Below are 27,041 nucleotides of genomic sequence, written 5' to 3' on the forward strand. Positions count from 1 at the left end.
TCTAGCTTTGATATCTATTATTATCTATTATTTATTGTCTTTGAGTTATTGTATCATTGCCTTATTGTTATTGTTTCCTTATTAGTTGTTATGTTTTCTTCATTATCATTTTTCCTTTTCATACGTACTTCGAAAACAACTTCTATCTCCCTAAGGTAGGATACGATCTGCGTACTCTCTACCCTCCCCAAATCCCCACATTTATAAAATTTCATTGAATATGCTCTTATTGTACTTGGTAATAACTTATGTTATTGAATTGTTGAGTATCCACGAGGGTGTAATAGAATGATTGAGAATCATTCACCTTTAAATTAGAGGTTTCAGGTTAAAATTCTTGAAACGAAGATTTTTTTTAAAAAAAAATGCACAAATATCTGTCATAAACTTGCCATGTATATTATTCAATCACGTTAGCTTATATTTTTATTAATCAATAAATTTATCATAATTTTATTTTTTCGTAATAGCGTAGCACTATGCATGATACTAAACACTAAGAACTCAAACTCAGACTCGACATTAACTTGACTATATTGTGACAAAGCTCAATTGGGCTTGCTAGACTCGAACTCAGTTATATTTTGACAAATCTTGATTAAGTTCTACTCATACTAAATTCGATATTGTAATAAGTTTTGGTTAGCTCGACACCCAAATCTAATAAGGATTTTGTAGTAATGGCCAAAAAGTTTTTCGAGCAATTTGGAATTTTTTACTAAGGATAAAAGGCTTTGTTAGAGAGAGAAAAAACTCATCGAAAAGGTGGCAAAAGGGTAGAAGAGAAAAGTAGAGGGACTACCAAACAAAACAAAAGCCTTAATTACATAGATCATAACAACGTGAGATTCGAAAAACAAACAATAAATTAAGTACAGTAACAAGCTCGATTGAGCCCCACTCAACTTGATGGTGTTACAAACTTAATTGAGTTAATTTGGTTCTCCCTTAGCTCAATGCCCATACCTAGCTAGCTAAGGATATGCAGTCAAAAAACTTTTCGAGCTCAAATCTGAAACATCTCACTAAAAATAGATTGCGTCGAAATTGGAAAGGTGGAAAAATGGCAGAAGAGAAAAGTTGAGGGACCACCAACCAAACAAAACAAAAACCCTAACTATAAAGATTATAACAACATACGCTTAAAAAAATAACAATAAATTAAGTACAATAACAAGCTCGATTGAGTGCAATTTGACCCAGTAGTGTAACACACTCAATTAAGTTCAATTCACTCAGCTCGACACCCAGATCTATCTAGCTAAAAATCTTTCCAAGCTCAAATCTAAAATATCTAACTAAAAAAAGAAGATATCGAAATTGAAAAGGTGGCAAAAAGGTATAAGAGAAAAGTATAGGGACCACCACCCAAAATCCCAAACAAAACAAAACCTTATAATTACAAAAGATTATACAACAAACGTGGTATTCGGAAAACAAACAATAAATTAAGTGGTTTTTGTGTGTATCCATTTATTCCTCAATTGTAAGTGTAACGGACTTCTCGTAACATGAATTAAATTATGCAAATTCAACAAAAACACAAAAAAGAGAAACAAAAAAAAAATTGCAGAAACAAAAAAAAAAGTTTTTCTTTTTCTGCAGATTATAAAAAAAAAAATATGCTCTATATAGAAGTTAGCTGAAGAAATTTTGAAAAAACATTGAAAAAAATCAAAACAATTTTTTCTCATAATTTTTTATTAATTTCATCGACCCTTTATCAAAAAAAAAATTCACAATTTTTTTTTTTTGGGGATAAAGGGCGATGATATATATATATCTTTAGCCATTTTATCAAATTCAAAAAAGGTTTGATTTTTTTTTTTAATCTTGTTTTGGGGTAAAGATATGATTTTTAATTTGTTGTAACAATTTTTTTTTTTGTGTTTGCAGGGTTGAATTTGTTATCCTCTTCATTTTTTTTTTTGAAAAAAAAAATGAGAGGAATATCTGATAATGTTCATGGAGTTATATTAGCTATATCATCAAGTATTTTTATTGGAGCAAGTTTTATTATTAAGAAAAAAGGCCTAAAAAAGGCAAGTGCAACTGGAGGAACCAGGGCAGGTAAAAAAAAATTCTCTTGCTTAATTATTTGCTTAAATTAACTTTTTTTAAGTAAACCCTTTGCATTTTTTATTTTTTTTTGGGTATAGTTTGATGTGTAAATGTTGAGTTTATTTTTGTTTTTGTTGATTTGGGTCGGGTTATGGGTAGTCTATGTGTATCAAGTTCAGATAGTTGTGTATGTAACATTTTATGCAAGCAGTGTCGATTTATTGTCACAACTCAAGTTGTATGTAGGTTTAGTTGTGGGCCCGTGTGTAGAAGTTCTAAGGTTTAAATGATGTTTATTTTGCATTATTTTAAGCAATTTCAATTTCGAGCTATTAGATGTGTGCGCGTGTGTGAATTAATGGCGAAGTGGTGTCATATGACACGCGTTGTATAAGGTGAAGTAGTGTTATATGATACCCCTTGTATAAATGTTGACTTTATTTTGCTTATGTTGATATCGGATCGTATAGTCTATGTGTATCAAGTTTAGATAGTTGTGTAATGTAACATTTTGTGCAAGCAGTATCGGCTTATAATCACAACTCGTAGCTTGTATGTAGGTTTAGTTGTGGGCCCGTACATAGAAGTTCTAAGGTTTTTAATGATGTTTACTTTGTATTGTTTCAAGCGATTTCGGTCTATTAGAGGCGTGTCTCTGTGTGTGTGAATTAATGGCGAAGTGGTGTCATATGACACCCCTTGTATATGGTGAAGGGGATTCAGCATATAGTATATATATATATATATATTCGACTTGAAGAGCTCTAAAGTCTTTGTGGTATACAAATGTCTGAATTGGGAAGAAATGACTTAGTTTCTGTTTTCGTAGGGAGTTTGAACATATGTCGATATGGTTGTATAGGATTCAACATCTTGCTTGTTATGTTTTTCTATTGTTTCTAATCGATGCTAGGATAAACGAGTTCTGTTATTAAGATTTATACGTGTGTTTCATTTTTGAACAGGTTCAGGAGGACACTCATATCTGCTGGAACCAATGTGGTGGGCGGGGATGTTAACTAGTAAGAGTCGTAACTCAAACTTAAATGTATGTTATTGTTATGTGTTTCTTTTTTCACTTTACGCAGACATCTCTACCTGTAACAATGATCAAGCACAGCGTATGTAAAAGACGTTGGTATCTTGTTTAGCTACGATTGTTCTTTATGATGCTCCTGGAAAATATGCATATTCTTGAACATAGATCGATGGAGGTGCTAGAATTCTTATTATGCTTGTCATTTGATAGATTAACGAATACTTTTAACTCTGTTATAACAACGACATGTTTAGTTATCCGTATTAAGGTAATTCATGGTTAGCCTATTGGCCACAGCCTGCTTTCCGATGCATAGTTAGCTGGCTTGCTTTCCCCATCCATAGGTCGTGTTAACCCTATGAGTAAGCCTAAGCCATTTCAAGTTCCCAGGTAACGCCTAGTTTAGTGTAGAACATTGGTTCTGCCTTCTCATTGCCGAGTCTTGCTTCTGATCTCTCTGTGTCTCTAGTTCTTTACTTTTACAGTTTTATGTAATCCTAAACTAATGTATGCTTGCAGTGATCGTTGGAGAGGGAGCTAACTTTGCTGCTTATGCATATGCCCCGGCAATTCTTGTGACTCCTCTTGGGGCTTTAAGTATAATTGTGAGGTATGCAATCGTGTAGCATTATTAGGGTAAAATATGACTCGGAAAAGCTTGTTTTAGTTTCAAAACTCATATAATTTTCCTTTGCAGCGCAGTGTTAGCCCATTTTATTTTGAAGGAGAGACTGCATATATTTGGGATTGTTGGTTGTGTCCTCTGCTTGGTTGGCTCTAGTAGTATTGTCTTACATGCTCCTCTGGAAAGGAAAATTGAATCCGTCATGGACGTTTGGCACCTAGCATCAGAAGCAGGTATTTCCAAAACGCAATCTCAGTTACATTCTTTCATTTTCAGTGAAAGTTCATATTACCGACCCCAACTTGCTTAGGATAGTAACACATTTGTTGTTGTGGTAGAGAAGTAAGGGTGGTAAATGTTGCCTTTACAAGCGTTGGTGTTTCCCTATGTTGTGAAATCCTTTAAGTTTGGAACATTGCTTAACACATGTGTTTTTGAAAAGAACAGGATTCATTATATACACATGTGTAGTCGTGGTGGCTGTGCTTGTCCTTATTTTCCGGTTTGTGCCTAAATACGGGCAGAGGTATATGGTCATTTACATCGGAATCTGTTCTCTCACGGGGTCTCTCACGGTCAGTATGTTCTCCCTTTTTATGTATTTGCACCTGCAGTTGTTCATGGTTCTTTCATATGCTTATCGCTCGTGTTTTCTCTTGTGATTACTCAGGTCATGGGAGTGAAAGCAGTCGGAATCGCTCTAAAGCTAACATTTGAAGGAAAGAATCAGTTCAAATATTACCAGACATGGTTATTTACTGTGTTTGTTATCATCTTTTGCCTTTTGCAGCTGAACTATTTGAACAAGGTATTTGCTTAATTCTCTTAGAGAGCCTTTTGATGAACTTTCTGTTAGCATCTATGTTGCTCGAACTCTTCAAAAGTATTGACGGGTGAGTGTCTGATCCTTATTTTTGGAGAGTCCGAGCAACATAGGTTAGCATTGCTTAATGTATTCTCGCACCTTGTATAAAAATGAGAAATTACATACCAAAAAGTCTAGTGGAGTTTAAGCGCGAATTTAGAAGTTTGTATCGACAAACAGCAAATTGTCCAGTCCAATTTACGTTCCATCTGAGATACATACGAAATTGTTTAGTTTTACCACTTAGATGATTGATGTGAGCTACCAATTCATAGGGAAACAGAGTTAATAGTTTGTAGTTTCAAGCTATGTTGCTCGGCTCTCCAAAGATGTTGTCACATCCATGTCGGATCTGTCATCTGACACGCACCAGATGATATTTTTGAAGAGTCGGGGAAGTTATCTTCGTAATATTAACTACTACTCAACTATTGTGTTTTGTAGGCACTCGACACATTTAATACTGCAGTGGTTTCTCCAGTATACTATGTCATGTTTACAACACTGACCATACTTGCCAGCATGATAATGTTTAAGGTGATTCAACAACTTCTTGATTCTCTTTTCAGCATTCTTTAGTTTTATCAACTCTCACTTCTTACAGATGCGCGTCATGAATCATTTGTTACTATAATCATGTCGAGTTTCTGTAATACTGGAAGCAAAAATCTTCAATCGCGTTTGAACTTGAATCGTTTGTTTATCCACTTTCTGTAATATTGGACGCCATCTCCTTTGTTATAGTTGCATAGATAGTCATAATCATTTCTTACTACAATCATGTCTTACTGTAATCTTGGTTGTGTTTATTTCATCTGGAAAAAGCTATGTTTCTCAGACTCTTACGTTGTTGGATCCTCCAAAAGTAGTACATTTTTGAAGGATCTGACACGGGTGGAACAACATTTTCGGAGAGTCTGAGTAAGATAGCAGAAAAGTTCCAAACTTGACAGCTATTTTTTTTGTGGGAATGCAGGACTGGGATCATCAGACTGCAACACAGATAATAACAGAACTATGTGGCTTTGTAACTATCCTCTCTGGTACTTTTCTCCTACACAAAACCAAGGACATGGGGAATAGTCAATCAACAAATGCTATTCTCCTTCCAAAAAACAAGGACATAGAAAGTAAGGCGACGAACGAAAACTCCAAAGAAATTATTGAGGTTTGAAGAAAACTTCACAAGGGTTGTGTGTTATCTGTACTTTGTATTATGGAGGATAGAAGCATTTCTTGTTTGGAGAAAAACAATAGAATTCTATGTGAAGCTGTGGCCAAAAAAGGGCAAAGATTTTTGACAGTTTATTGAGATGCTTCCTCCTTTGTGTTATGTTGTCTTTGAGTAAATCATTTCAAGTTTGGATCATGATTTGAAATGCTTCTTTTGAATGATGTATACTGATGGTGTGAGAAGAGAAATGGATGTGAAAAATGTTCTTGGTAAATAATTTCATTGTGTGTATATAGGACATGAGTACAATATGTATTGAAATATTATTAGTTAATCAGTCCAGTAGTTGTTAAACATATACTATTGTATGTTAGGGAACTAATCCATCCACTGTTAACACGTCTTAGGTTCGAGTGTTGAGAATAGAGAACCTTTCAGTAGGAAGTGTTGTATCCCCCTCTCTCGTCATATAACACAAATCCTTACTAGTTGGGTTAATGGGCTTCAGATATCAGATGGTTGAACGAAAAATTAGCTAACACATTCCATCCGCCCTTGACACATCTTAGGTTCGAGTGTTGAGAATAGAGAACATTTTAATAGGAAGCGCATTATCCCTCTCTCTTGTTAATTGGCTTATATAGCGCAAACCCTTACTAGTCGAATTAATGGGCTTCAAAGAACATTTTAATAGGAAGCGCATTATCCCTTTCTCTTGTTAATTGGCTTATATAGCACAAATTCTTATTAGTTGAATTAATGGGCTTCAAACACCAGATGGTTGAGCGAAAAAATAACTTTTATTAGTTAACACAATAGCTCGAGTTGTTTTTGTTATGATGCCTAGATATATCTCCTAGGATTTAGAAAGTGTAATTTTTTGGTTTCTCTATATTTAACATGTTATTGTAGGTAAATCCATCATTTCTTACCAAGTAAAACTAATCAATATAGTTGTTATAAAGGATTACTGATAACAATTAACAACCTTTAAAGTAATCTAATTGTGTAAATAATTTGAACTTAAACTCTAGTTAATATTTCCACCACAATTCCATTTAATGAAGATATGCTTGTGAAGCTTACACTTACTAATATGGAAGTAAATGAAACTGCATTCACAAATATACTCATCAGATAGAAATACTGCAAAATATAAAGGACGAGAGGAGGTTGCTCAGATGATAAGCACCCTCCACCTCCAATCCTAAGGTTGTCAGTTCGAGTCATCAAGAGAGCAAAAAGATGGGAGCCCCGGATAAAAATAAACAATGGAAAAAATATAAAGATAACTTAGATAAGTCTCCATGAAGAAGAAAGCCAAAAACTAATGGATGGCAGAACAAGAAGAATGTTATTTTCTCTTTGTTTTTTCTTTCCCTTTTCTCAATCTTTTTTCTGGTTTGTAAATTAAAATATTCAAGTCTAAAGCACACAAGAACAACATATATACTAAAGAAACCTAAATCTATACATAACCAATGTTCCATGTTTTAAAATAGGGTACATGCCCATTTGCATTTTTTGTTAATCTCATCCTCAGCATTGTCAACTCCGACCCCACGGAAAGCACAAACATCCCTGCGAAGAATAGCAACAAGGAGACGTTAGAAAACGGTCTATGAACACATGAGTAATACTTTGCTAGAACGATTAGTATGAGTTCAGAAACAATTATACTGCTGCCTACATCAGATGGGATGCTTTGTGCACCGGACTGCCCTTTTTTATTAGAAAGAAAAGAGCGACCAGAAGCTTGGTCTGAGACAAATGAGTTGCATACAATGAGGTTGGGGGGTTAGAGTCACTAAAGGAAAATGGGAGAAGCTGCTGCTGGCCCCTGGAGAGGGGGTTAGTATATCGTAAAACCAAATGAGTTATTTACCTTTCCACTGTCATTTCCATATCGCTTTTGACTGTTGGAGTAAGATGTATCAGTTGATGTGGAAGGCACTTTTGCTGAACCAGTCTGCTTCTCCTCTCGCACTTTGTTAAATATTTGTGTGTAACCTTCTGCTGACGCAGGATCATTCTCATCCCAGTCACCAAATTTAGGAACAGCAGGGCTGTCATCAGGCTGAAAATGCACTTCTATTATGCTCTACTTATAGTTAAAGAAAGCAGTCTGGGACTATTTGTTGTTGCCATATAAATTGAAAATCAAAGAAGATGATAATGTTGGCTAGTACGATAGTCTAATTAATATGTCCCAGTAGCAACCCTTTTCTCACCGTGATTACTTACCTTTTTTTCTTCTTTCTGTTTACTTTCCTTTTATTTTGAAGTAAGTTTACACATTCTTTGCTACAGTCAGCGGAACAGTAAAATAGGAAAGTAGTATAAAATTCTCAGTCATGAAGGTTCGAAAATAATCTCCCTTGAGAAGGTTTGGAATGGAAAACTTTTTATTTGTTCTCACTACAAGTTCTCTCTTACTAATTTAGGAAAGAGAAAAGGAAGTGACTTCATCTTTTTCTTTACATTCTTGCAAGTTCGGTAAGGGTCCTACAAATACTGCTGCACAAGTGTTAATCATACTAGTTCTGAAAGTCAATGGAAAGAAAATGACAAAAAGACCTACCGTGTCATCACCTTTTGCAGCTGATCTCAAACGGGATCTTCCAGGTGTAGAGGGAGCCAGACCATGAGTACCTTCAGATGAAGCCTTTCTTTCCCATGAGGGAGAGGAGACAACACCACCTTTGCCTCCAGGCCTTCCATGGGAATGTGGATGCAGCGGGGAATGCTCAATGCTGCGATCAGGTCCCACACTTTGCTGAGAGGCCCTTTTAGGTGTAGCACCACCACTTAAGCCACCATAGCGATGATGAGGTGATTCCATAGGAGTTCTTCTCCCCATGTTCTCATTGCGCAATGGGGAATCAGTAGGTTTCCTCAGGTAACCCTCTTCTCGGCTAGGCCGACGTTCATGCCTTGGTGTTAGGATATCAGGGCCCTTTATTGTTTCTGATTCTGACTTGTTGCCTCCATATTTCTCACCATATCGTTGTGGAGATGGGTAAGTTGGAACTTTGTGCCCCATGGTGTCTGGATGCATTGGGGAGCCAGTTGATTTCCGCAATTCTACATCATCTCTGCTGGCAATACGTTCCGGCTTCTGTCGTACACTATCTGTTCCATTTTCACCTTTCACTTTTGCCTCAAGATATTGAGGATCATTTGGATTCATTTTGCTTCCTTTCTTACCCTTAGCAGCATTCTCAAAATAGGAAGTATATTGAACATCTTCATCCCTCTCCCACTCACCAAATTTTGGTACTTGTGAGAGCTTCTGCAAGAATATGCAGCCACATTCATGTCGCAAACATAGCTTAGACAGTGCCCACGCTCCATTCAATTAGATATACAAGTAAAAGGAATGAAAACCTAAGAAAGTGTAACGCAAAACAAATTTCTACGACCTGGTAAAATAAGCTTAAGACTATCTAGGGAAAACTTGGCTTCTATGCATTCCATTATGTGTGGACCTGATCTGGTCTTATTTTGGAATTCACATGGACCAATTTTCTATTTTTTTTGTTTATAATAAGCTCCCTAAGGAAACCTCCAATATTGAAAATAAACCAAAACTATCACCTTCGACAAACTCACTACAACAAAGATGTCATACATCATATATATGCCAAGTGGAACACTTGCTATCTTGGACAATGAAGTGCTTATTAGACTATCTATTGCATCATCCATTAGTAATGAGACATATTTATTTATTATATATTTAACATCGTTTGCCTACTGAATAAGAAAGCATAGGTATATCAACCATTAGTGGCCATCTCCAGCCAATATTAAACAACAGGCCCTACAGAGCACCGTATATTAATAACTTAACATAGTTTTTGGCTCGATGTGTCAGGTTGAAGATTCATCACTTGACTCAAGGATGCTGTAAGCATTGAGCTGAACTCATTCCTATGAAAGACTGAACACAGAGAAGTAGGAAATCAATTGTAAACATCACTCTTAGAGAAAAACAGATAATTGTTAAGAAAATGGATCTCGGGCCTAAATCAACCCCAAAAATTAGCTCATACAGTGAGGACTGTCTAAGATCTTGTAGGAGAAAACAGTACATATTTTCAACCAATATGGGACTCTCCAACAATCTTGCACATCCAAAACTTGACCTCTTGAGCATAAATAACAGAACATAGGGGTCCAACATTTGGTAACATAACAATAGGAATGGGTCTGGCTCTGTAGAGGAAGAGAAGGCATGTACGACACTGTATGGTAGTAACGTAAAGTTGAATGGTTAATTGGACAGACAAAACAGAAGCAATCAAATAAAACGGACTGGGAAATGATGTTTGGATTCAATGATATGAAAGACTAATTTTAAGACCCTATTGCCTCTCAACTTTTAGTATCACTTTTACTATCAAGCATCCAACATAATCTGGATAAGATCTTGAGTTAAGTCAGTACTCACATAACAAATAAATGTGTGCTTTATTGTGCACTCTATTTCCATTTGCCAGAGAACTTCAGTAAAATAAGGAAGGCCAAGGTTTCTGGTGTCAACCTAGCGTCCAGCTGACAGAAATCAACTCAGCAGATAAGCGTCATCCCATTGTGTGTCTAAGATACCTACTACACTCTAATCCATTCCACTATATATAACAATAGCTTAGTGGTATCACCATATCACCAAGTGAAAATCTTCTTAAAAGATACCAGTACTTCACAGACTTGAAGAAAGCACATAAATTGCACTTAATTCTACAACTTACCAATTTCAAATAATTGAAGCACAGTGAAAAATCTAATGACATCTTTGCAGTCTTTATCATTCCTCTATCCATTATTATTAGATTTGGTCTTTTCCTCCATGCCTCTCTACCTTCACAAGGTAGGGGTACGGCTGCGTACACACCACCTTCCCCAGACACCCACCCCCCTTGTGGGATTACACCAGGTATGTTGTTGTTGTTGTTGTTTTTGGTCATTTCCTCCATCCATGTATATTCGCTTCTAAATGATTAACAGATCTTTTCTAGTCCCAACTTCTAGCTCAAGTGCTCAACTATCTAGTTTCAGAAGTACTATTCCACAAAATCCAAAAACTGAAATGCCCTTCTATAGTCACTTTTCTTTAGGAAAGATCCAGTGATTTTGCGCTTTCAATTATCTAACAAACATTAACCACAGACCAACACTGACAGTTCCCTAATTGCAGCTGGAAATACGTATAGTTTAGCTTTAAGTTTCAGCTAAACCCAATTTTTAAAACTACTATACCCTTGGAATTTCACTAGAATTAAGCAAAATACAGATAAGCACTTACCCGTACACACCCATAACAAGATCAAGTTAATTTCAACACCATGAATCGAATCAAATCAAGTTCAGTTTCAACATGAACAAGCACAATCAATCAACTAAAGTCATTAAGCTATAGAATCAAGAACTCACTGCCATTTCATAAGGGTCTGCAGTTAACATCAGCTTAGAGAAAATTCAGCTGAGATGTAAAATGAGGGAAAGAACCTCAGACCATGCTATTATTTAGTTGGATTTTACTAGAATTCCACAAAATGCACATAACCATTCAATTTCACCCTCACCCCACCACCCCATTTGACAAAATCAAGTTAATTTCAACACCATGAATCAAATCAAGTTCAGTTCCACCATGAATAAGCTCAATCAATCAACAGCTATTAAATCAAGATTATTCTTTTAACTCCCAAAACCTCAACAAACTTTACAAAGAATCCATTCAATCATAACCAACATTCCACAGAACAGAAAAACTAATTTCAGCTCAAAAATTTACAAAGATAATTAGATCAACAACTCACTGCCATTTCAAAAGGGTCTGCAAGTTAATAGAAGCTTAGAGAAAAAAAACTCTGCTATTATTTAGTTGGATTTCTCTAAAATTCCTCAAAATGCACATAACCATTCAACTACACCCACCCCCACCACCCCATTTGACAAAATCAAGTTAATTTCAATACCATGAATCAAATCAAGCTCATTTTCACCATGAATAAGCTCAATCAATCAACAGCTACTAAATCAAGATTACCCTTCAACTCCCACAAACTTTACAAAAAACCCCATTTAAGCATAACCAACATTCCACAGAATACATAATACAGAACCAATTTCAGCTCAAAATTTTACCAAAACACAAGATAAAACTAGATCAAGAACTCACTGCCATTTCAAAAGGGTCTGCAAGTTAACAGCAGCTTAGAGAGAAAATTCAGCTGAAATGAGAAAAAGGGAGCTTTCCAAGATATCTTTTTTCCTCCTCCTTGTTGTGCAGAGTGTGGAGCCAACTCACAGAAAGAGAGAGAGAGAGAGAGGAGAGAGAAAATTGGGGTAGGATGACCGGATGACTTGCGCCACCATTGACGTTTCATATCCAACATACTCTTCACCATTACAAGCATCAAGAATAACAATCTCGAGATAAAATACATTCGATATCATAGAGTTTTTGGTTAAAATTATCCCTAAAGTATAACTTAAACCTAAAGTACATTCTTGTGTTATATAAGTGAACAAAAAACATCATTATCCAAAAAGTTGCAAGATTCATTCTTCTATTTAATTTTTTAAGAACTCACGCCACCAAAAGAAAGTGTCAAGTTGAAGGAATATATGTACACATGGTTAAGCTAGTTAAGTCGGTGATTTTTCTAATTTTTAGAATTGAGGATTTAAATCATATTCATACAAAATATATTCAAATTCTAAATATTCTTTGTAAAAAGTATGGCCAAATACAACCCAACTTCAAAATTCCAAATAAAGTAATTATTTTTTCATTTTCATAACTAAACGCCCATGTAATTTCACTAAATTTCCAGCATTTCTATACATTGTGTAAAACGTGAATTGCATTATATATAACGTACATACGTACTAAATATTTTATTAAAAAAAATCTTTAAATAGTTGGATGTAATATTTTTAAAATGAATTTTTTACATAATCTTTCTAACCATCAGAACTTACTGTATAAATATTTCAAAAGTTACATATTGTTGCAAGTCAATCTACTTGATGATGCAAAAAACATATAAACTAACAACACAAAAATTTAAATTCTGAGAATGAAAGATTCATTTTCTATTCATATCCTTATTCTTTTTAGGAAACTTTGATCTTCTCGTCGGGGCTAAGACATGACCAAATTCAAAAAGTATTTTTTTATTAATTCAATCAGTTTCTTAACAAAAAATAAAGTGAAGGATGATTCTTGTTAATTTTTGGATAGTATAAGGATGTTTTTTGCTCACTTAGATAATATAAAAATGTACATTAGATTTGAGTCATAGTTAAGAAATGATTTTAGCCAAAAACTCCGATATCATATCATATTATATCATTCTTTTAAATAGTTCAATATTATAACTTCGTTTTCTATGTGTGGACTAAACTTAAGACATATATTTCACCATATTCTTACTTATACTATATTGATTAACATGTTAACTCATACTAGCTATTCTCTCTGTCTCATTTTATTTTCTTTACAACACATTCTTCAAGAAATTATATAGTAATAGAAGAATAACACCATCAATTTACTTTTTAAGAAACCTTTTTGAAACTTGAATAGAAAGAATTGTTAACTATATCTTACTGTTATAAATTACATAATTATTTAAAATAAAATGAACGACTAATATGAGACGGAAGGAATTTTCTTATTTTTATTAAAAAGGATACCTTTTTGTGAAGCACATGCAGTAGCCGGTCAATAGTAGGTTGTGAATTTGTCGGCATTGTAATATGTAACCAACATGCCTAACCTGTTATTTAATTTATTTATTTTTAAAAAAAAACAACATGTTGCAGCCACTAATAAATTATGGGTTAATATCGTTTTAAGAATAATATATATTTTTTTATCATACCAACAAAAAAAAAATACTAGGAATAAAAGAAAATCTAGAAGCATAAGAATAGGATTATAATGTCAGAAGGGTAGGATCAATCCATCTATTATTTTATACAATCATTAAATACTACTAATTATGACAGTAATCAGTAGTTATCTTTGCCTTTTCTGTCAGAACCTAATGTTTTTCTTAATTATTGTGACTTGTCACCTTCCATAGATATTGAATAACTTTGTCTATCGAGATTTACACAAATGAAAAGAACTCGCCTTGGGAGCGTACCTAGTATTGAAATCACCGCATACCAAAGTCTTGGTAACTTTGGTGTCAAAATCGCACCTAAATAGTATCATTGTTTTTTGAGTTTTTATACTTTAACTATGAGGTGTGAGTTTTCTATCTGTGTATCAATAAATGTTTATCGAAATATACCTCAACTATCAATTGGTCACTTTTCCTACCTAAATAATGGTAATATTTCAGATAGTAAAAGTGGATAATTGATAGTTTATATGTGTTTTGATAAGGATTCGGTGATAGGACAGGTAGGAAACTCACGCACCTCATAGTTCAGGTATGAAACTCAAAAAACGAAGATACTTTAAGCGTGTTTATGACCTAAATTCATATATCAACTCAAAGTTATGACTACAATATATAATATAGCTCATTCAAAGTCTAATAAACTGAGAATTCACTCTACCATAGCCAGCTCCTCAAATAGTGAAGAAAAAGAGAGATCTCATTGATGCAATACAATAGAGAATTTCTGCAATATGTAGCTACAAGCAGATAACAAAAAAATGAATATATGTTCTAGTTGTCACAAGAATAGAACAGAGAATAAACAACGAAAACGAAAGATCAGATGAATTGCTTTAGAAACTCAGTAGCGACAAGCCTCCCTCGCGTATTCACTGATAGTTTCAGTTCACTGATCTCCTTATCAATATCCTGCAATTTCACAAAAGAAGCAGATGGTTCACAGTTTTATATAGCTTCTCTTTAAAAATAATAAGGCGGAAAATCCTGTCCTCATTTCCACAGGGAACTATACATGTTTTTTTCGAGGAGAGTATCTTTTATGCTAGATTGTTTCCTCCCTTTTATGTAGGCAGTCTACCCTAAGGCAAACGTTAGTGACTGATTCCATGGCTCGAACTCGTGAACTATAGGACATAGACACCCCCTTGCATCTGATAATAGAGGCAAATACCCTTTGGCAAATCATTTTTACTAACTTCACCAATCTTTTTTGTCTAGAAGAAAAGGTTTGGTCCAATTTCATTTAACTTCTGTTCAGGTAATCCTCAAATTGTTCACGGAATCCACAGACTCAAAATATTTCAAAAAGTTCGCAAGTGATTGATGCAGAGGTTTCACTGCTTCATCCTTGGGCCTAAGGGGGTGGGAGTGGGGGTTAATAACTGTACCTCCATGAATTGCACTATGAAATCAATAAGCTTCTGCTTCTGCATGTCTTCACAATGATAATTTGTAATGAGAAAACTAATGTCGTAGCCCTGAAAAATAACGCCCAGCAAAATTTAGATGATTAAAAGTAGGTCAAGAAACAAACTAGTTACTCATCTTCCTTGATAAAGAAAATATTCTCAACTTATATCTAACACACACATATGGAAAAACTTGAGTATACTCGAAAGGTGATTATTCCTCAAACATTGCTACTCTACATCTAGGACTAATACATAAAAACACGTAAGAACTAAACACTTTTTTATGTTCTCAACCAAGTCTGGGAGGCAATCACATGGAGGTTGCCCAACAAATCCGATTATGAACAAATGGAAGGGGTAAGGTCTGCGTACACTTCACCCTCCCCAAGGCCCAGATGTTGTTGTTGGTGAGTAAAAGCAGAGAGAGTGAGAGAGAGGAAGGCAAAAAAGGGCGGGAAGTAAATTGGTTATTCAAGTTCTGTCAAACATGATTGCATAATTTAGAACAGAGAATTATAGAGCATGCCAAAGCATGGAATCAGTTCCAAGGAGTTGAAAGGAAATCTAATCCAACATATAAGAGGAAAGAAATACAAACCTGAACCGGCTTTCTCCTCAACACCTGAAACGCTTCAGCTCTCATAGACAAAAATCTAAGGAACTTCTTTGTTAGTATATTTTCAAGTTCATCTGACTGTTTCACCTGCACAGCAACAATAGCATATGAGGAGCTTAAGCTTTTTCTTTCCGAGTGATTTTCAAAATCCAGAATCTTAAAGTTCCTTGCAAATTCTATTTTTCTTGTAGGCAAATCCCAAGTTTTGTTTTACCATTCATTTGAAATACAACACACTAACGATTTGATCTCTATACCAGTCTGTAGCGTATGGTACTACAAAGAAAGATCTGGACTACTAATGAATACTTAGCCAATGGCCTTTAGCATGGAGAAGCTGATGTATAACTAAAGAAATATAGTTTATAAGAAGAAAAGCAGAAATGAGAAAAAATTATGCACATATTTTTAGACAACATGCACCATCATCTGTAGCTGAGTTGCTCTTTATATAGGAATATAAGAATCAACGTATGTGAATAGCAAAGCAAACCTACCTTTAGACTTATTCTTAGGGAATTAATAGATGTTTCAATCAAGCACTTTTCAGCCTCATTTCTACAAATCGTAACCTGTGAATTGGTACATGGGAAAGATTGAATAGATCGACATAAGACATGCAGCTAAGAAGAAATATTTGGTACGTGAATTCTTAGTAAAGACAGTACCAATAAGAGCATTAGAGGCATAGTTCAGAACTTGTACATCAAGGGTTGGAAGAAAATGAATAACAATTAATCAGAAACTTTCAAGTTACACTAAATCTAAAATTATCATGGCAGAAACTGGTAATTTATTATAAAGAAGCATACAGACCAACCATTGAGGGTGTGCTAGCAGAAAACAAAAATAAAAATTCATCCTTATACACCTAAAGCAGGACAGATAACTAAGTTCTTTGGCACCTCAAAAATTATTGATTATTTCTTCCTAACTAGTTATGGAGAACACGTTTACCATCAAGATAAAAAAGAAACATAACTTCTTCCGATGGGAAGTATCATGGACTAAAGTTGCATCAGTGACGCTAGATGACCCAAATATAAGACTAGTTAGACTAACCAACCAACTAGGACAACTTGTTACATCTTTCAAGAAACTCATAGTGAAGTAAACTGGCCTAATCTAATACTAGCTAGCGCCCCCAACCAATTTGGACAACTTGTTACTGTGTTACATCATTAAAGCAACTCATCGACAAGGTGTTGGCAGCTAAATTAACAACTCGTCAGCAGGTTTTTGACAAATAGCTAATCGTGAGAGAAAAATTATATTATTCTAAAAGCAAGAACTCTCTAAACACTTCAAAAATATCATGAACAGAATAACACCCAATCACTACTTTAAGAAACCTTATGCATCTATAAAGCGAGTCATAGTAACATGTAATTTAGATTGGCAATGATTGTACTGCGAGCAGATGAGCAAACTATGGGAACATGAAAGTCTGTCAAACAGAGATCTTCAAAAATAAAGATCAAAGTTAAGAATATAAAACAGTTCTTACAGGATTAAGAAGAAGTTCTGGGCTTGTCCTGAAGAACATACAAAATGAGAAAAATATTATTATTCTGATCTACACACTTTGCAGATAACAAATAAAAGGGAGCAATGAGTCAACGTGTGTTGTAAGAAAGGTTTTTCTCATTGAATCAATGCTGCACATCGATTCCTCTAGCCCATAGAAGGCATTCAATACAAGTTTTTCTCCCTAAAGAGCTGAGAACTCAACAACAGCATTTTAGTAAAATATTAAGTTCTGCTGCAGAAGTGATATGTGTATGCAAGTCAAAGTTTATGTTTTAGGATCCAGTCATACTATATGTAAAAAGAATACACATGAAATTCTTCTGGATAATAGGAATCCACATGCTGTGAAGACATTTGATGAATTACAGAAGAGAAAAATTAAGTAATGCTAACCGACATCATTAACTTTGAGTAAAATGAGACAGCAGCATGAAGTCATACTTTAATTCAACTTCTGGTTTGTTATGCCTCTCTACTTCTTGGCATGGGAAATTCTGCAACAAGCCAACAACCATGACAAAAAGAGTTATTAAGACAGGTATAGAGTAACCAATACATCATATTTACTGAATAAATGATTAAAGGGGCTTAAACGTCAAAGCTAACACTTCATCGCATGACTAACAGCAAATTATTTTTTCAGAAATATCAAGATATGTTAAATGCAACAAACTAATTGGCTGAAAAATAAAACATATGGTGGCTGAAATAACACACAGTAACAACTACTCCTCAATTCCAAGCTAGTTGGCTGAGCGAATAACATATGATTAAAGAAGCATAACAATATGCAGAGAAGGCAATGAAGAAAATCATAATAATAATGGTACAATGGGATGCAGAATTCGGACTACATTTTTTTTGTTGGGGGGTGGAGAGGAGAGGGAAAGTGCTGATAACATGCTGCATATGGACTCTCTAATCAAGCATATATGACTGCCGGAATTAAAACTAATAAGTGTAAACAGAATGTCCTAGATGCATGGGAACTCAACTTGCCTCGAATCATCCAAAATATCATAGCATTATGCTTTAAATTGTCTCAAACTACCAAACTTCATTCATGTCTTGGTGTACAAACCTCAAACATTATATCTCAGGCCAATGACAATGCAAGTCAAACACAACAACTAAAAGGACTCAACTAAGTATTTAGTATTCTTTCACAGAACTGCAAAAATCTCTAATGATATTTAACATGTAGAAAGCTACATACCTGAAGACACATTGCTGCCTCGAGCGTATTTCTTATGCATGTCAGATACAATCGCAATGGATTTGCCTAGAAATTAATCAAAACAATAACTGCTCAGCATTTTGCAGTAAGTACCCCCACTCCACCCTAGCTACTCAAACACACACACAGAAAAAATAACATTTATAAACAACGAAACCCATACATTGCTGCCTCGAGCGTGTTTCTTTTGAATTTCAGATACAATTGCAATGGATTTGCCTAGAAATTTATCAAACCAATAACTGCTCAGCATGTAACCCCCTCCCAACACACACACACACATAAGAAAAAACACTAACATGCCCCCAAGTAGTCCCACAAAGTAGGGTCTGGGGAGGGTAAAGTGTATGCAGACCTTACACACACAAAAAGATTACATTTTTACACAACCAAACCCACACATTGCTGCCTCGAGCTTGTTTCTTATGCATTTCAGACACAATCGTAATGAATTTTCCTTCAAATTCATCAAAACTACAACTTCTCAGCATTTTACAACATGTAACACCCCCACCCCCCAACACACACACACACCGTGTAGTCCCACGAAAAGGGGTCTAGGGAGGGTAAAGTATACGCAAACCTTACTCACACACATAAAAAAGATCACATTTTTAACCAACCAAACCCCTTTCAGAAATCATTCCATCTAAAATCTCATTCATTTCATAATTCTTAAGATCCCCCACTCTCTAAACTTTCACCATATACATAGTAATAAGTGCACAACAGTAATATAAGTTCACTAATATATTCTACAACAACGTACCCCGCGCAATCTCACAAGTGAGGTCTAAGGGAGTGTAGAGATTGTTTCCGATACACCCTCAGCTCAAAAAATGCAGAAACACATTCTGAAACTACAAAAATTTAAAATCTTGGATCTAAACAAGAATCAATTCAAACAAATCTCAACATAATCAAATCACTAAAAACCTTAAAATACTTACCATTAAGGATTGTATTTCTTGATTTTCGCTTTGAATGGAATACAGTATTAATCCGATCGAAGTTTTAGCTGAATTCTGGGGTGCACGTTAAGTTAAAGACTACTAAAATGCGCCGAAAAAATAAATAAAAAATGAAAATTAAAAAAAATCCGACCTACCGGATTCGAACCAGTGACCTAAGGATTAACCTGTGGGTTTTATTTGACCCGACTACAGTCCTCCGCTCTACCAACTGAGCTAAGGTCGGTTTGATGGTGAAAAATGGATTACAATTTTTATATAAATATACATACACTAAAGGAGTGAAACAAATTGTGAATTTAAATGTTGAATAAGTTAAGACTTAGAGCTCGTTTAGTTGGGGAACAAGTTATCCCGGAACTAGTCATGCTCCATTCAGAGTTTTTAAGTTCACGTCTATTTATTAGGTATATATTTCCATTGTTCTTGGTCATGCAAGGATGTCTAGTTTATAATGAGCACCATCAAAGGTTATAGTTGGTCAGATAGAATTCCTCTGTCTTTAACCAAACATTTGAGATTTCAAATCGGAAAAACATTCAGATAGAGAGCACTTTCCAAGGATTTCTTACATAAGCTAGAAGTTTGAACGACCCTCACAAATTGTGAATACTAATTTGATAAGAATTAATCAGACGGAAGATATAACAAACGTCATAATTCACTTGAATTGAAATATATGAGAGAACAAGGTCATAATTTGTTTCAATTAAACAAATTGTTGAAATTCCTAAAGTGCAACCCCATATTAGCTGGGCTCCAATCCCAATGGAAAACAACATACACAATGTAATCTCACAAGTGGAATCTGAAAAAGGTAAGATATACGCAGACTTTACCCTTACCTTTTGGGGTAGAGAGGTGGTTTCTGGTAGACCGCGGATGGGTAAGTGAAAAGAAAAGCTTAAACATCAACTTGATCCATTAAACTAGTAGATAAAAAATGGTTCAAAAAGGAACATGATTCCACCAAATCTTAGTAGCTTATACAATTTCAGTTTATAAAATTCAGTTAACCTTCACTCAACAAAGGGGAAAAGGTTGGGACATACAAAGAAGAATCCTTCACTATTCATCTTAACTAATGTATGAGATTAGAATTTAGAGGACTCCAAAGAAGGGATTTTTAATAGCATTGTTCAACTCAGTTCCAGCAGTATTAAGCACTGCAATGTCCACCTTATCTCTTGGCAGGTACAAGAATTCACCTCCTTCAATTTTCTCAAATCCACAGTGCTCAAGAAACTCGATGCCTCCTTGCAGCTTGCCAATTCTATCCTGAAAAAAAACGTCAAAAGAGGCAGGTGTGTTAGTTCTGTGAGTCTGTGAATCAGATTAAAAGATTCTACTTAATTGTTTAAAACATCTGAATATTGGCTATTGCTGCTACCGTCACCAGCTTTATGAGCTCTAGACCACCTTCTTCAGCCAGGGACTGAGAACTAGATGGGATGGCAAAAGTTATTACAACCTTACCAGTCACCGCCACTCAGAAACTAAAAAATGAAAGAACCAGGGAGAGAATGTTTCTTTTTTCATTTTTTGACAAGTAGGGAAGCAAAAGAAATTGGGGATTGGTATACTCTTTGCACAGAGAATTGGAGGTAAGGGTCCTAAATCATACTGCATTTTGGCATGCAAAAATAATCGACTAAGCAAATAATCAAGTACATAAACTTCACTCCACCCCCTATTTTCAGAAATTGAATGAAGCTAACCAACTAACAAGGCTATAAAAGCAAGGGGTAAAAGAATTTTCTCCTATAGAATTTCAGAGTTCAGAAGTAACTAAAGAGCAAAAATAGAGACATAACAAATTTCCTTAATGACGTCTCACCTGAAAAGCAGCATTACTAAGTCTAATCTTGCGGAATTTCTCCTCATTGGGATTTGTAGCGACATTCTTTGCGTAAGTTAAAAGTGTGTTGAAAGCGGTCTTGACTTTAGCCTCATCGTCCTGGACCATAAGAGGAAAATGAACAAAGAATCAGTTCACCAACAATGAAGTTAGAATGACATCTCATTCATATCTAAACCCATTGAAGGAATGTAGCATGCCTATCATAGGCTACTCAGTTCCTTGGAATTATTTGTTGATTACTTTTCAAAAGAAAAAGCTTCCTAATGTATACACTGAAGAAAGAAAGAGAAAGAAAGGAAAAGAAGCATCCATTCTATCCTTGTATTTAAAATTCATTATCTTATGACTCTGTTGTCCTTTGCTTCCTTTTGTTTTTAAATAAAAGATAAGGTGGTGCACCTAGAACCACCTCTCAGTTCCGAAGCTCAAACTTGCAAGAAAACACTCTTTAAGGATCCAAAACAACTGAATGATTACCTTGTGTGTCTGTTTAAGAGTTCGCAGGCACTCTCTCATCCGCTCTGCCTTTGTAGCTGGTCTGACAGGCAAAAACGAGCTCTACCAAAAATACATACAAAAAGTTTGAGTTGGACAAGATATGTCCAAATGGGACAAATAAACAGAGTTTTTGAATAAATAAACACCTTTTTTTCCTCCACAACAGGTGCAGAAGGTTTGGGGGAAGCAGGATCTTCTGCTGGCAAACCGAGCTTTCTTCTTCTTTCTGCCTGTGAAAGTAAACACAATTGTTTCAATATGACAAAAAGTAGAAGCAGGTAAACTATGATGTGAGGATTGCACTTGAGTGATCCAGATCATGAGTTATAATTTGGTGCAGGAATTTAAAAATCATTTGAATTAGTGATATTGATTAGATGTTGACCGCTGAAAGAAACTCTCTGATATGCATTATATACGCGCATATTCTGGAATATACTTGTATGTGTGCCAGATTCTTGTTACCTTTTATTTTTGAGAAGAAGATTCTAGTTACTTCCAAAAGCAGAAAAAGTCAGGAATCAAAAGGAAAAGAAATTTTAGCGTCAACCCAGAAGAACCTAATAAGAAGGTCACCATAGTCCCAATAGGCGTAACTACATCTTTTAGATTTCCAAATCTAGTGTATGCCAGGAATTTCATCAGTCTCTTTTAATTTAAAAACTTAGAATGAGACCATCTAGGTCAGATCATTTTCTCCACATGATCCCCTGAATGCAATGGCAACACAAAACAATCAGTGGCCTAAAACCAAAACATAATAAGATTAAAATACATGTATACTCTTTTAACTTTTTTAGATGCATAGCTATAAATTAGATAGTAACAAATAGTACTGTTTTTAAGTGAAATCAATTATATTGACAAAGGGTGTTTATACATTAGTAAATTGACAAGTTCCATCAAGCACGCTAGATATACAAGGGTTGACGAAATTTCATGATAGATTGGAGTTCCTGACCTTGTCTTCTTCCAGCTTCTGACGAATTTTCTCCCTAGCTCTTTGTTCTTCCGCTTTTTCAGCCTTACGCAATGCTATTATACTATACAGCAAGCGTAAAAAATTTCAATTATATTAGCAGAAATCATTGAAGGTGAAAACAGAAAGAGTAGCAAAGTTTAAGGCCTACCGTTTTCTTTCGTTATCTTCCTCAATCCGTTTTGCTTCCAGGAGTTCCTTACCAATTCTAATTCTTTCCTGAAGCAGAAGGCAAAACGACTTCACTAACATATTCAACTAGATTGATTACAAGTTGAAACATAAAATGCAGTTAACTATTAATACAACCAATCAACCATCACTGGTTTCAGAAAGTAATTCAACAATAATATTCAATTGACTTCCATTAATGCAAACTAACGTCAAAATCTAAATCAAGAGTTACCTTTTCTCTCTCTCTTTCCCTTTGTCTCTCTTCCTCTTCTTTCTTTTTACGAGCACGCTCCCTAGAAGTCATTGAAACATTAAAAAATAAGCAATCATACTGTAAGATAAAAGATGCATTTATCAGAAACTATTCTGATACACAATGCACAAAACAAATGAAATTATTTAAAAGATTAAACTAGACATCTCTGGAATTAAACCACATACTTGTCCCAAAACGATGTTCAGCTACTCAGAAATCACAGAGAACAATTTAGCAGCAAGAATTTACCTCAACTCTAGTTGTTTCATCTTTATTTCCTCTGGAGTAAGAGAAGGCCTTGGTGCCTCACCTTTCTTGGCACTGGCAGGTACCTAGGTAAATTTTAATAATCATTGAATTATCGAAGCAAACTATAATAGCCACATTTAAACATCTTTATGAAACTCATTAGGAAACAGTAACCACAACATATATTTAGTTAGTGAACTAAGAAACTTAATGCAGGAATCTGAAATTTCCATACCATTGGTGTTTCATCTATGTCTGGGTCACTTTCATGCTCTACAACCCAATTTACAGCAGCCTCCAAGCTGGCATTGCCTGTATCCAAATTCACAGGCATAAACAATTAAATGCCTTGAATTTTAATAGATGAAACAGAGAGGAACCTCGCACAGGCAACAACGTGGTCAACAGTCACATACAGAATTGGGAGATCGACATCATAGTAGAATTGGAATTCAGCTCCCACCCTCCCCCTCCTCCTCCCCCCCTTCTTGAGTATTAACAGGCTAAGCTTTCTCAGCTCAGTCCAGTACTACAAAATGGTAGTTGGTTTGGCTGAGAATGGACCATTTAGGAGCTCTAGAGATCTATTTCTATATGTATTCAAGAGTCTTGATTTTTTACAAAATAATTACATCGGTCACCTGAATGCATCATAGATGGATTTTTTTTTGAATAATTTCTCATCTCCAATAGATGTAGGGACAATCATAAGGATGAAGATTCTCATCCACAAAAATACTCACCGGAAAAGTGGAGTGCCCGGATAGCCCTAGCTTTGGAAAATCCCATTGTCTCAAGTTCCGATAGCAGGTTTTGGTCAACTTCGGGAACAACCATTTCTGGCCAAAAAAAAGTACATTAGTACCAATGTATCCACATATAAACAATAAAAATAAAGGATTGATCAGATGTTTATTCCTCATTTGACCAAATATTTAACTGTAAATTTTGGGTTTCATAGTTCTTCCCTATTAGAGTTGGATCATAAGCACCTTACACTTGCAAATTCTAGATCTACATAAAGAGCTAGTTTGATGAATCAAAGAGGCAAACATATGAAAACCCCCCTCCATCCTGACTTGTCTAGATGTTGTAATTCCTCTCAAATGTTCATAGTACTTCTATCTCCCCACCCCTGGTCCTCAATATTGACAGTCCAAGGGTATTTTATCCATCTAAACTAGCTCATAAAATAAAACTACTGAAAAAAAGAACATTCTTTTCAAAAGGGAAGTGGAATTTACAGTAAATAATCTTTATTTCGTCATATGTATTTCATGGAAAAGAATTAACACTCTCCTAAATCCTCCATGACCTATTTGTAGTACATCATCTAAGTCCTAGTACAAATAGCTTTCCCCAAAAACAATTAAAGAGGAAAAGAAACACCTTTCCTGTTCTCATAAGCCTCACCCAACTAGCAAATCTCATATGTAAAAAATAAGATTATCTAGCAACTATATTGAAACTTAAAAGACCAAAATCTGCGACAACAATGAATTACTACCTTCATGCTGGCCAGTACCACTGTCATCACCAACCCCTGCCATGTCTTCATCATCGTCGGCCTTTGCTTTTGGCACCTCCAAGCTGATTGGCTTCACTCCCTCTGCTGTCTTGTCCGTAAATTCTGTGTGCCCAGTTCTCTTGGTGTGCAAATCACTCTCCTTCAAACATCAAATTCACAGAAAGCTACATTGTCAAGCTATTTCAACAGTTAAATCGTCATTACAGCAAAAATAAACTCTTCATATTTCAATCAGAAGTTTTTACAGCTTAGTTTGCGTATTTTAACTTCTGGCGAACTATCTCCACCCAAATTCACACAAATAGCAATATAATATACTACACTAAGCACCTGAGTGGATCCACCCTTCTATTCGTCCTTTTTATAACTGGGAATTCTACTGTTTTCATCTTCAAAACTTGGTGGATAATGAATCTGCCCCTCTACCTGTCTCATTTAACTACCAGACTTGGTTCACATATGTTGTACTACACAGAGGAGTACGTACTGCTTTAGTTACAGGTTCAACCAAACCCAGTTAACTTGGCTCAGACCCTACATATGTGTTAAAAGGATTGCTAAATAATTACATATTATTAATAGGTTTCAAAACTTGGTAAATCAAATGGGCTGTGCTAGAATGCCGAACTCAAAAACCATAATATTCAAGTCCAGAATCCACCTTTGGTACAATCTTTATCATCGGATCAAAGTTGTGGGTGCCATGGGTGTATCCAATCTTACGCAGCTAAAATATATAAAGCCTGCATCCATGTCACAATGGAGGAGCAGTAACTTCTAGAGGCAGATATACAAGGTAAGATATGAGCTCGACCCAATTCAGTAGCTTTAGTCCAAACCCATGTTAAAAATTTTCTTTTTATTTTATGACTGAGGTGTCCGGGCACCTCAACTAATTTCACTACATACCTACCACCTCCAGCCTCCCACCAGCTCTAGTACCTTTATCCACCAAGGTCCTCCAAGGCTTTGAAAGCTGGGAAGAAACCACCTAGTACTATTCCAGGATCGAAACCAGGCTCTCATAGTTAAAAATCATCACAAACATCAAATTTGGAACCCAATTACTCAAATTATCAATAATTACCTAAAATTCATAATAAAGTTCAAATCTTGGATCGACCTTGGCGTACTCTAGAGCTACAATAACTACTCCTTAGGATCCATCAATTTGAACTACAAATCATTAAAACTCTATTCGTAGCTACAGATAATCAACAAAAGGGGCAAATTTTTTTTACCGTTTTGGAGCGGCAAGGCTTGCCGCAAGCAGTACAGACGAGATTTAGAACAGCTTCAGTAGATTCAGAGAAGTTAGCATGGGAGGTAACTTCAGCATGTTCTTGTGCTTCTTCTACAGATTTGAAAAGAGTTCCACAATCACCACACTGCAGTGATACACCTGACATTGCTGCAACACTGATAATTCAATTGAACTGTACTGAATTGCGATTTGATAAACACAAAAACGAGATCTATATAGAGTATCTTATTTTCTGATTGTTTTCCTTGAATCGTCTTCAATGGGGTTTGGTGTCCATTGTTGGTAGGAGACGAAAAGGTTTATTCTATTTATTGGTTTTATATGTGTGCGGTGAAGAATTGGGATTTGAAAGTAAATTTGTAGTTATCTAGGAGTTGTTTTATTTTTTCTAATCATGTATTCTTACTTATCTGTCATGTAAGTTGTGATAGACTATATATATGTCGTTATTATGTTATTTCGTATAAACTCAATTCATATCAAATTGTTTTGTGGGAATCATCATGAAATTAGTCATTAGTCCTCCTTTCTCACGTAAAAGTGATCAGAATTTGAGCACTTCCTTTGCTATATTCGCTTTTTCGCAACCGAGAAAAGCGATCAAAATTCAAATGTACATCCCTTTATTTTACGTAAAAGTGATCAAAAATTGAACACTTTCTTTGCTACATCCCCTTTCTCGTGTAAAAACAATCAAAATTCGAACAATTTCTTTGCTACACCCCCTTTTTCATGAGAATTCAAACACTTACGATGTTACAACTGATAAAAATC

The 27,041-nt window shown here is 35.2% G+C and overlaps 4 protein-coding genes and 1 non-coding gene across 6 annotated transcripts; 1 reads left to right on the forward strand and 4 right to left on the reverse strand.

Annotated features, from left to right (window-relative positions):
• Positions 1-1,904: 1,904 nt before the first annotated feature.
• LOC125862180 (probable magnesium transporter NIPA2) lies at positions 1,905-5,922 on the forward strand. Its single transcript, XM_049542190.1, has 8 exons — positions 1,905-2,070; positions 3,027-3,083; positions 3,620-3,710; positions 3,798-3,958; positions 4,173-4,300; positions 4,396-4,533; positions 5,035-5,127; positions 5,567-5,922. The coding sequence occupies exons 1-8, from the start codon at positions 1,941-1,943 to the stop codon at positions 5,762-5,764; spliced, it is 996 nt and encodes a 331-aa protein (XP_049398147.1). The 5' UTR covers positions 1,905-1,940; the 3' UTR covers positions 5,765-5,922.
• Positions 5,923-7,041: 1,119 nt separating this feature from the next.
• Positions 7,042-12,135, reverse strand: LOC125862648 (RPM1-interacting protein 4-like). 2 transcript variants are annotated; one of them, XM_049542768.1, is made up of 4 exons: positions 11,952-12,135; positions 8,346-9,056; positions 7,650-7,841; positions 7,042-7,345 (listed from the first exon to the last, which is right to left on the reverse strand). In XM_049542768.1, exons 1-4 carry the CDS (start codon positions 11,955-11,957, stop codon positions 7,313-7,315), a joined length of 942 nt encoding a protein of 313 aa, XP_049398725.1. In that variant the 5' UTR covers positions 11,958-12,135; the 3' UTR covers positions 7,042-7,312. The 2 variants fall into 2 exon arrangements, with proteins under 2 accessions (XP_049398725.1, XP_049398726.1); XM_049542769.1 differs by lacking the exon at positions 11,952-12,135 and adding an exon at positions 11,590-11,636.
• A 2,233-nt stretch (positions 12,136-14,368) lies between these two features.
• On the reverse strand, positions 14,369-19,530 carry LOC125863143 (actin-related protein 2/3 complex subunit 4). Its single transcript, XM_049543294.1, has 8 exons — positions 19,438-19,530; positions 18,467-18,532; positions 17,692-17,744; positions 17,228-17,255; positions 16,218-16,292; positions 15,703-15,807; positions 15,081-15,170; positions 14,369-14,601 (listed from the first exon to the last, which is right to left on the reverse strand). The coding sequence occupies exons 1-8, from the start codon at positions 19,438-19,440 to the stop codon at positions 14,512-14,514; spliced, it is 510 nt and encodes a 169-aa protein (XP_049399251.1). The 5' UTR covers positions 19,441-19,530; the 3' UTR covers positions 14,369-14,511.
• Positions 19,531-19,585: 55 nt separating this feature from the next.
• Positions 19,586-19,684, reverse strand: TRNAY-GUA (transfer RNA tyrosine (anticodon GUA)). The gene is made up of 2 exons: positions 19,648-19,684; positions 19,586-19,621 (listed from the first exon to the last, which is right to left on the reverse strand). It is a non-coding gene; the product is annotated as a tRNA-Tyr (tRNA).
• A 675-nt stretch (positions 19,685-20,359) lies between these two features.
• On the reverse strand, positions 20,360-26,603 carry LOC125862372 (uncharacterized). The gene is made up of 12 exons (XM_049542422.1): positions 26,245-26,603; positions 24,983-25,142; positions 24,219-24,314; positions 23,711-23,787; positions 23,476-23,558; positions 23,203-23,263; positions 22,948-23,015; positions 22,779-22,860; positions 21,964-22,047; positions 21,797-21,877; positions 21,296-21,415; positions 20,360-20,736 (listed from the first exon to the last, which is right to left on the reverse strand). Exons 1-12 carry the CDS (start codon positions 26,410-26,412, stop codon positions 20,560-20,562), a joined length of 1,257 nt encoding a protein of 418 aa, XP_049398379.1. The 5' UTR covers positions 26,413-26,603; the 3' UTR covers positions 20,360-20,559.
• Positions 26,604-27,041: the final 438 nt, after the last annotated feature.

Source organism: Solanum stenotomum, chromosome 4 (genome assembly GCF_019186545.1).
Source record: "Solanum stenotomum isolate F172 chromosome 4, ASM1918654v1, whole genome shotgun sequence".
NCBI lineage: Eukaryota > Viridiplantae > Streptophyta > Magnoliopsida > Solanales > Solanaceae > Solanum > Solanum stenotomum.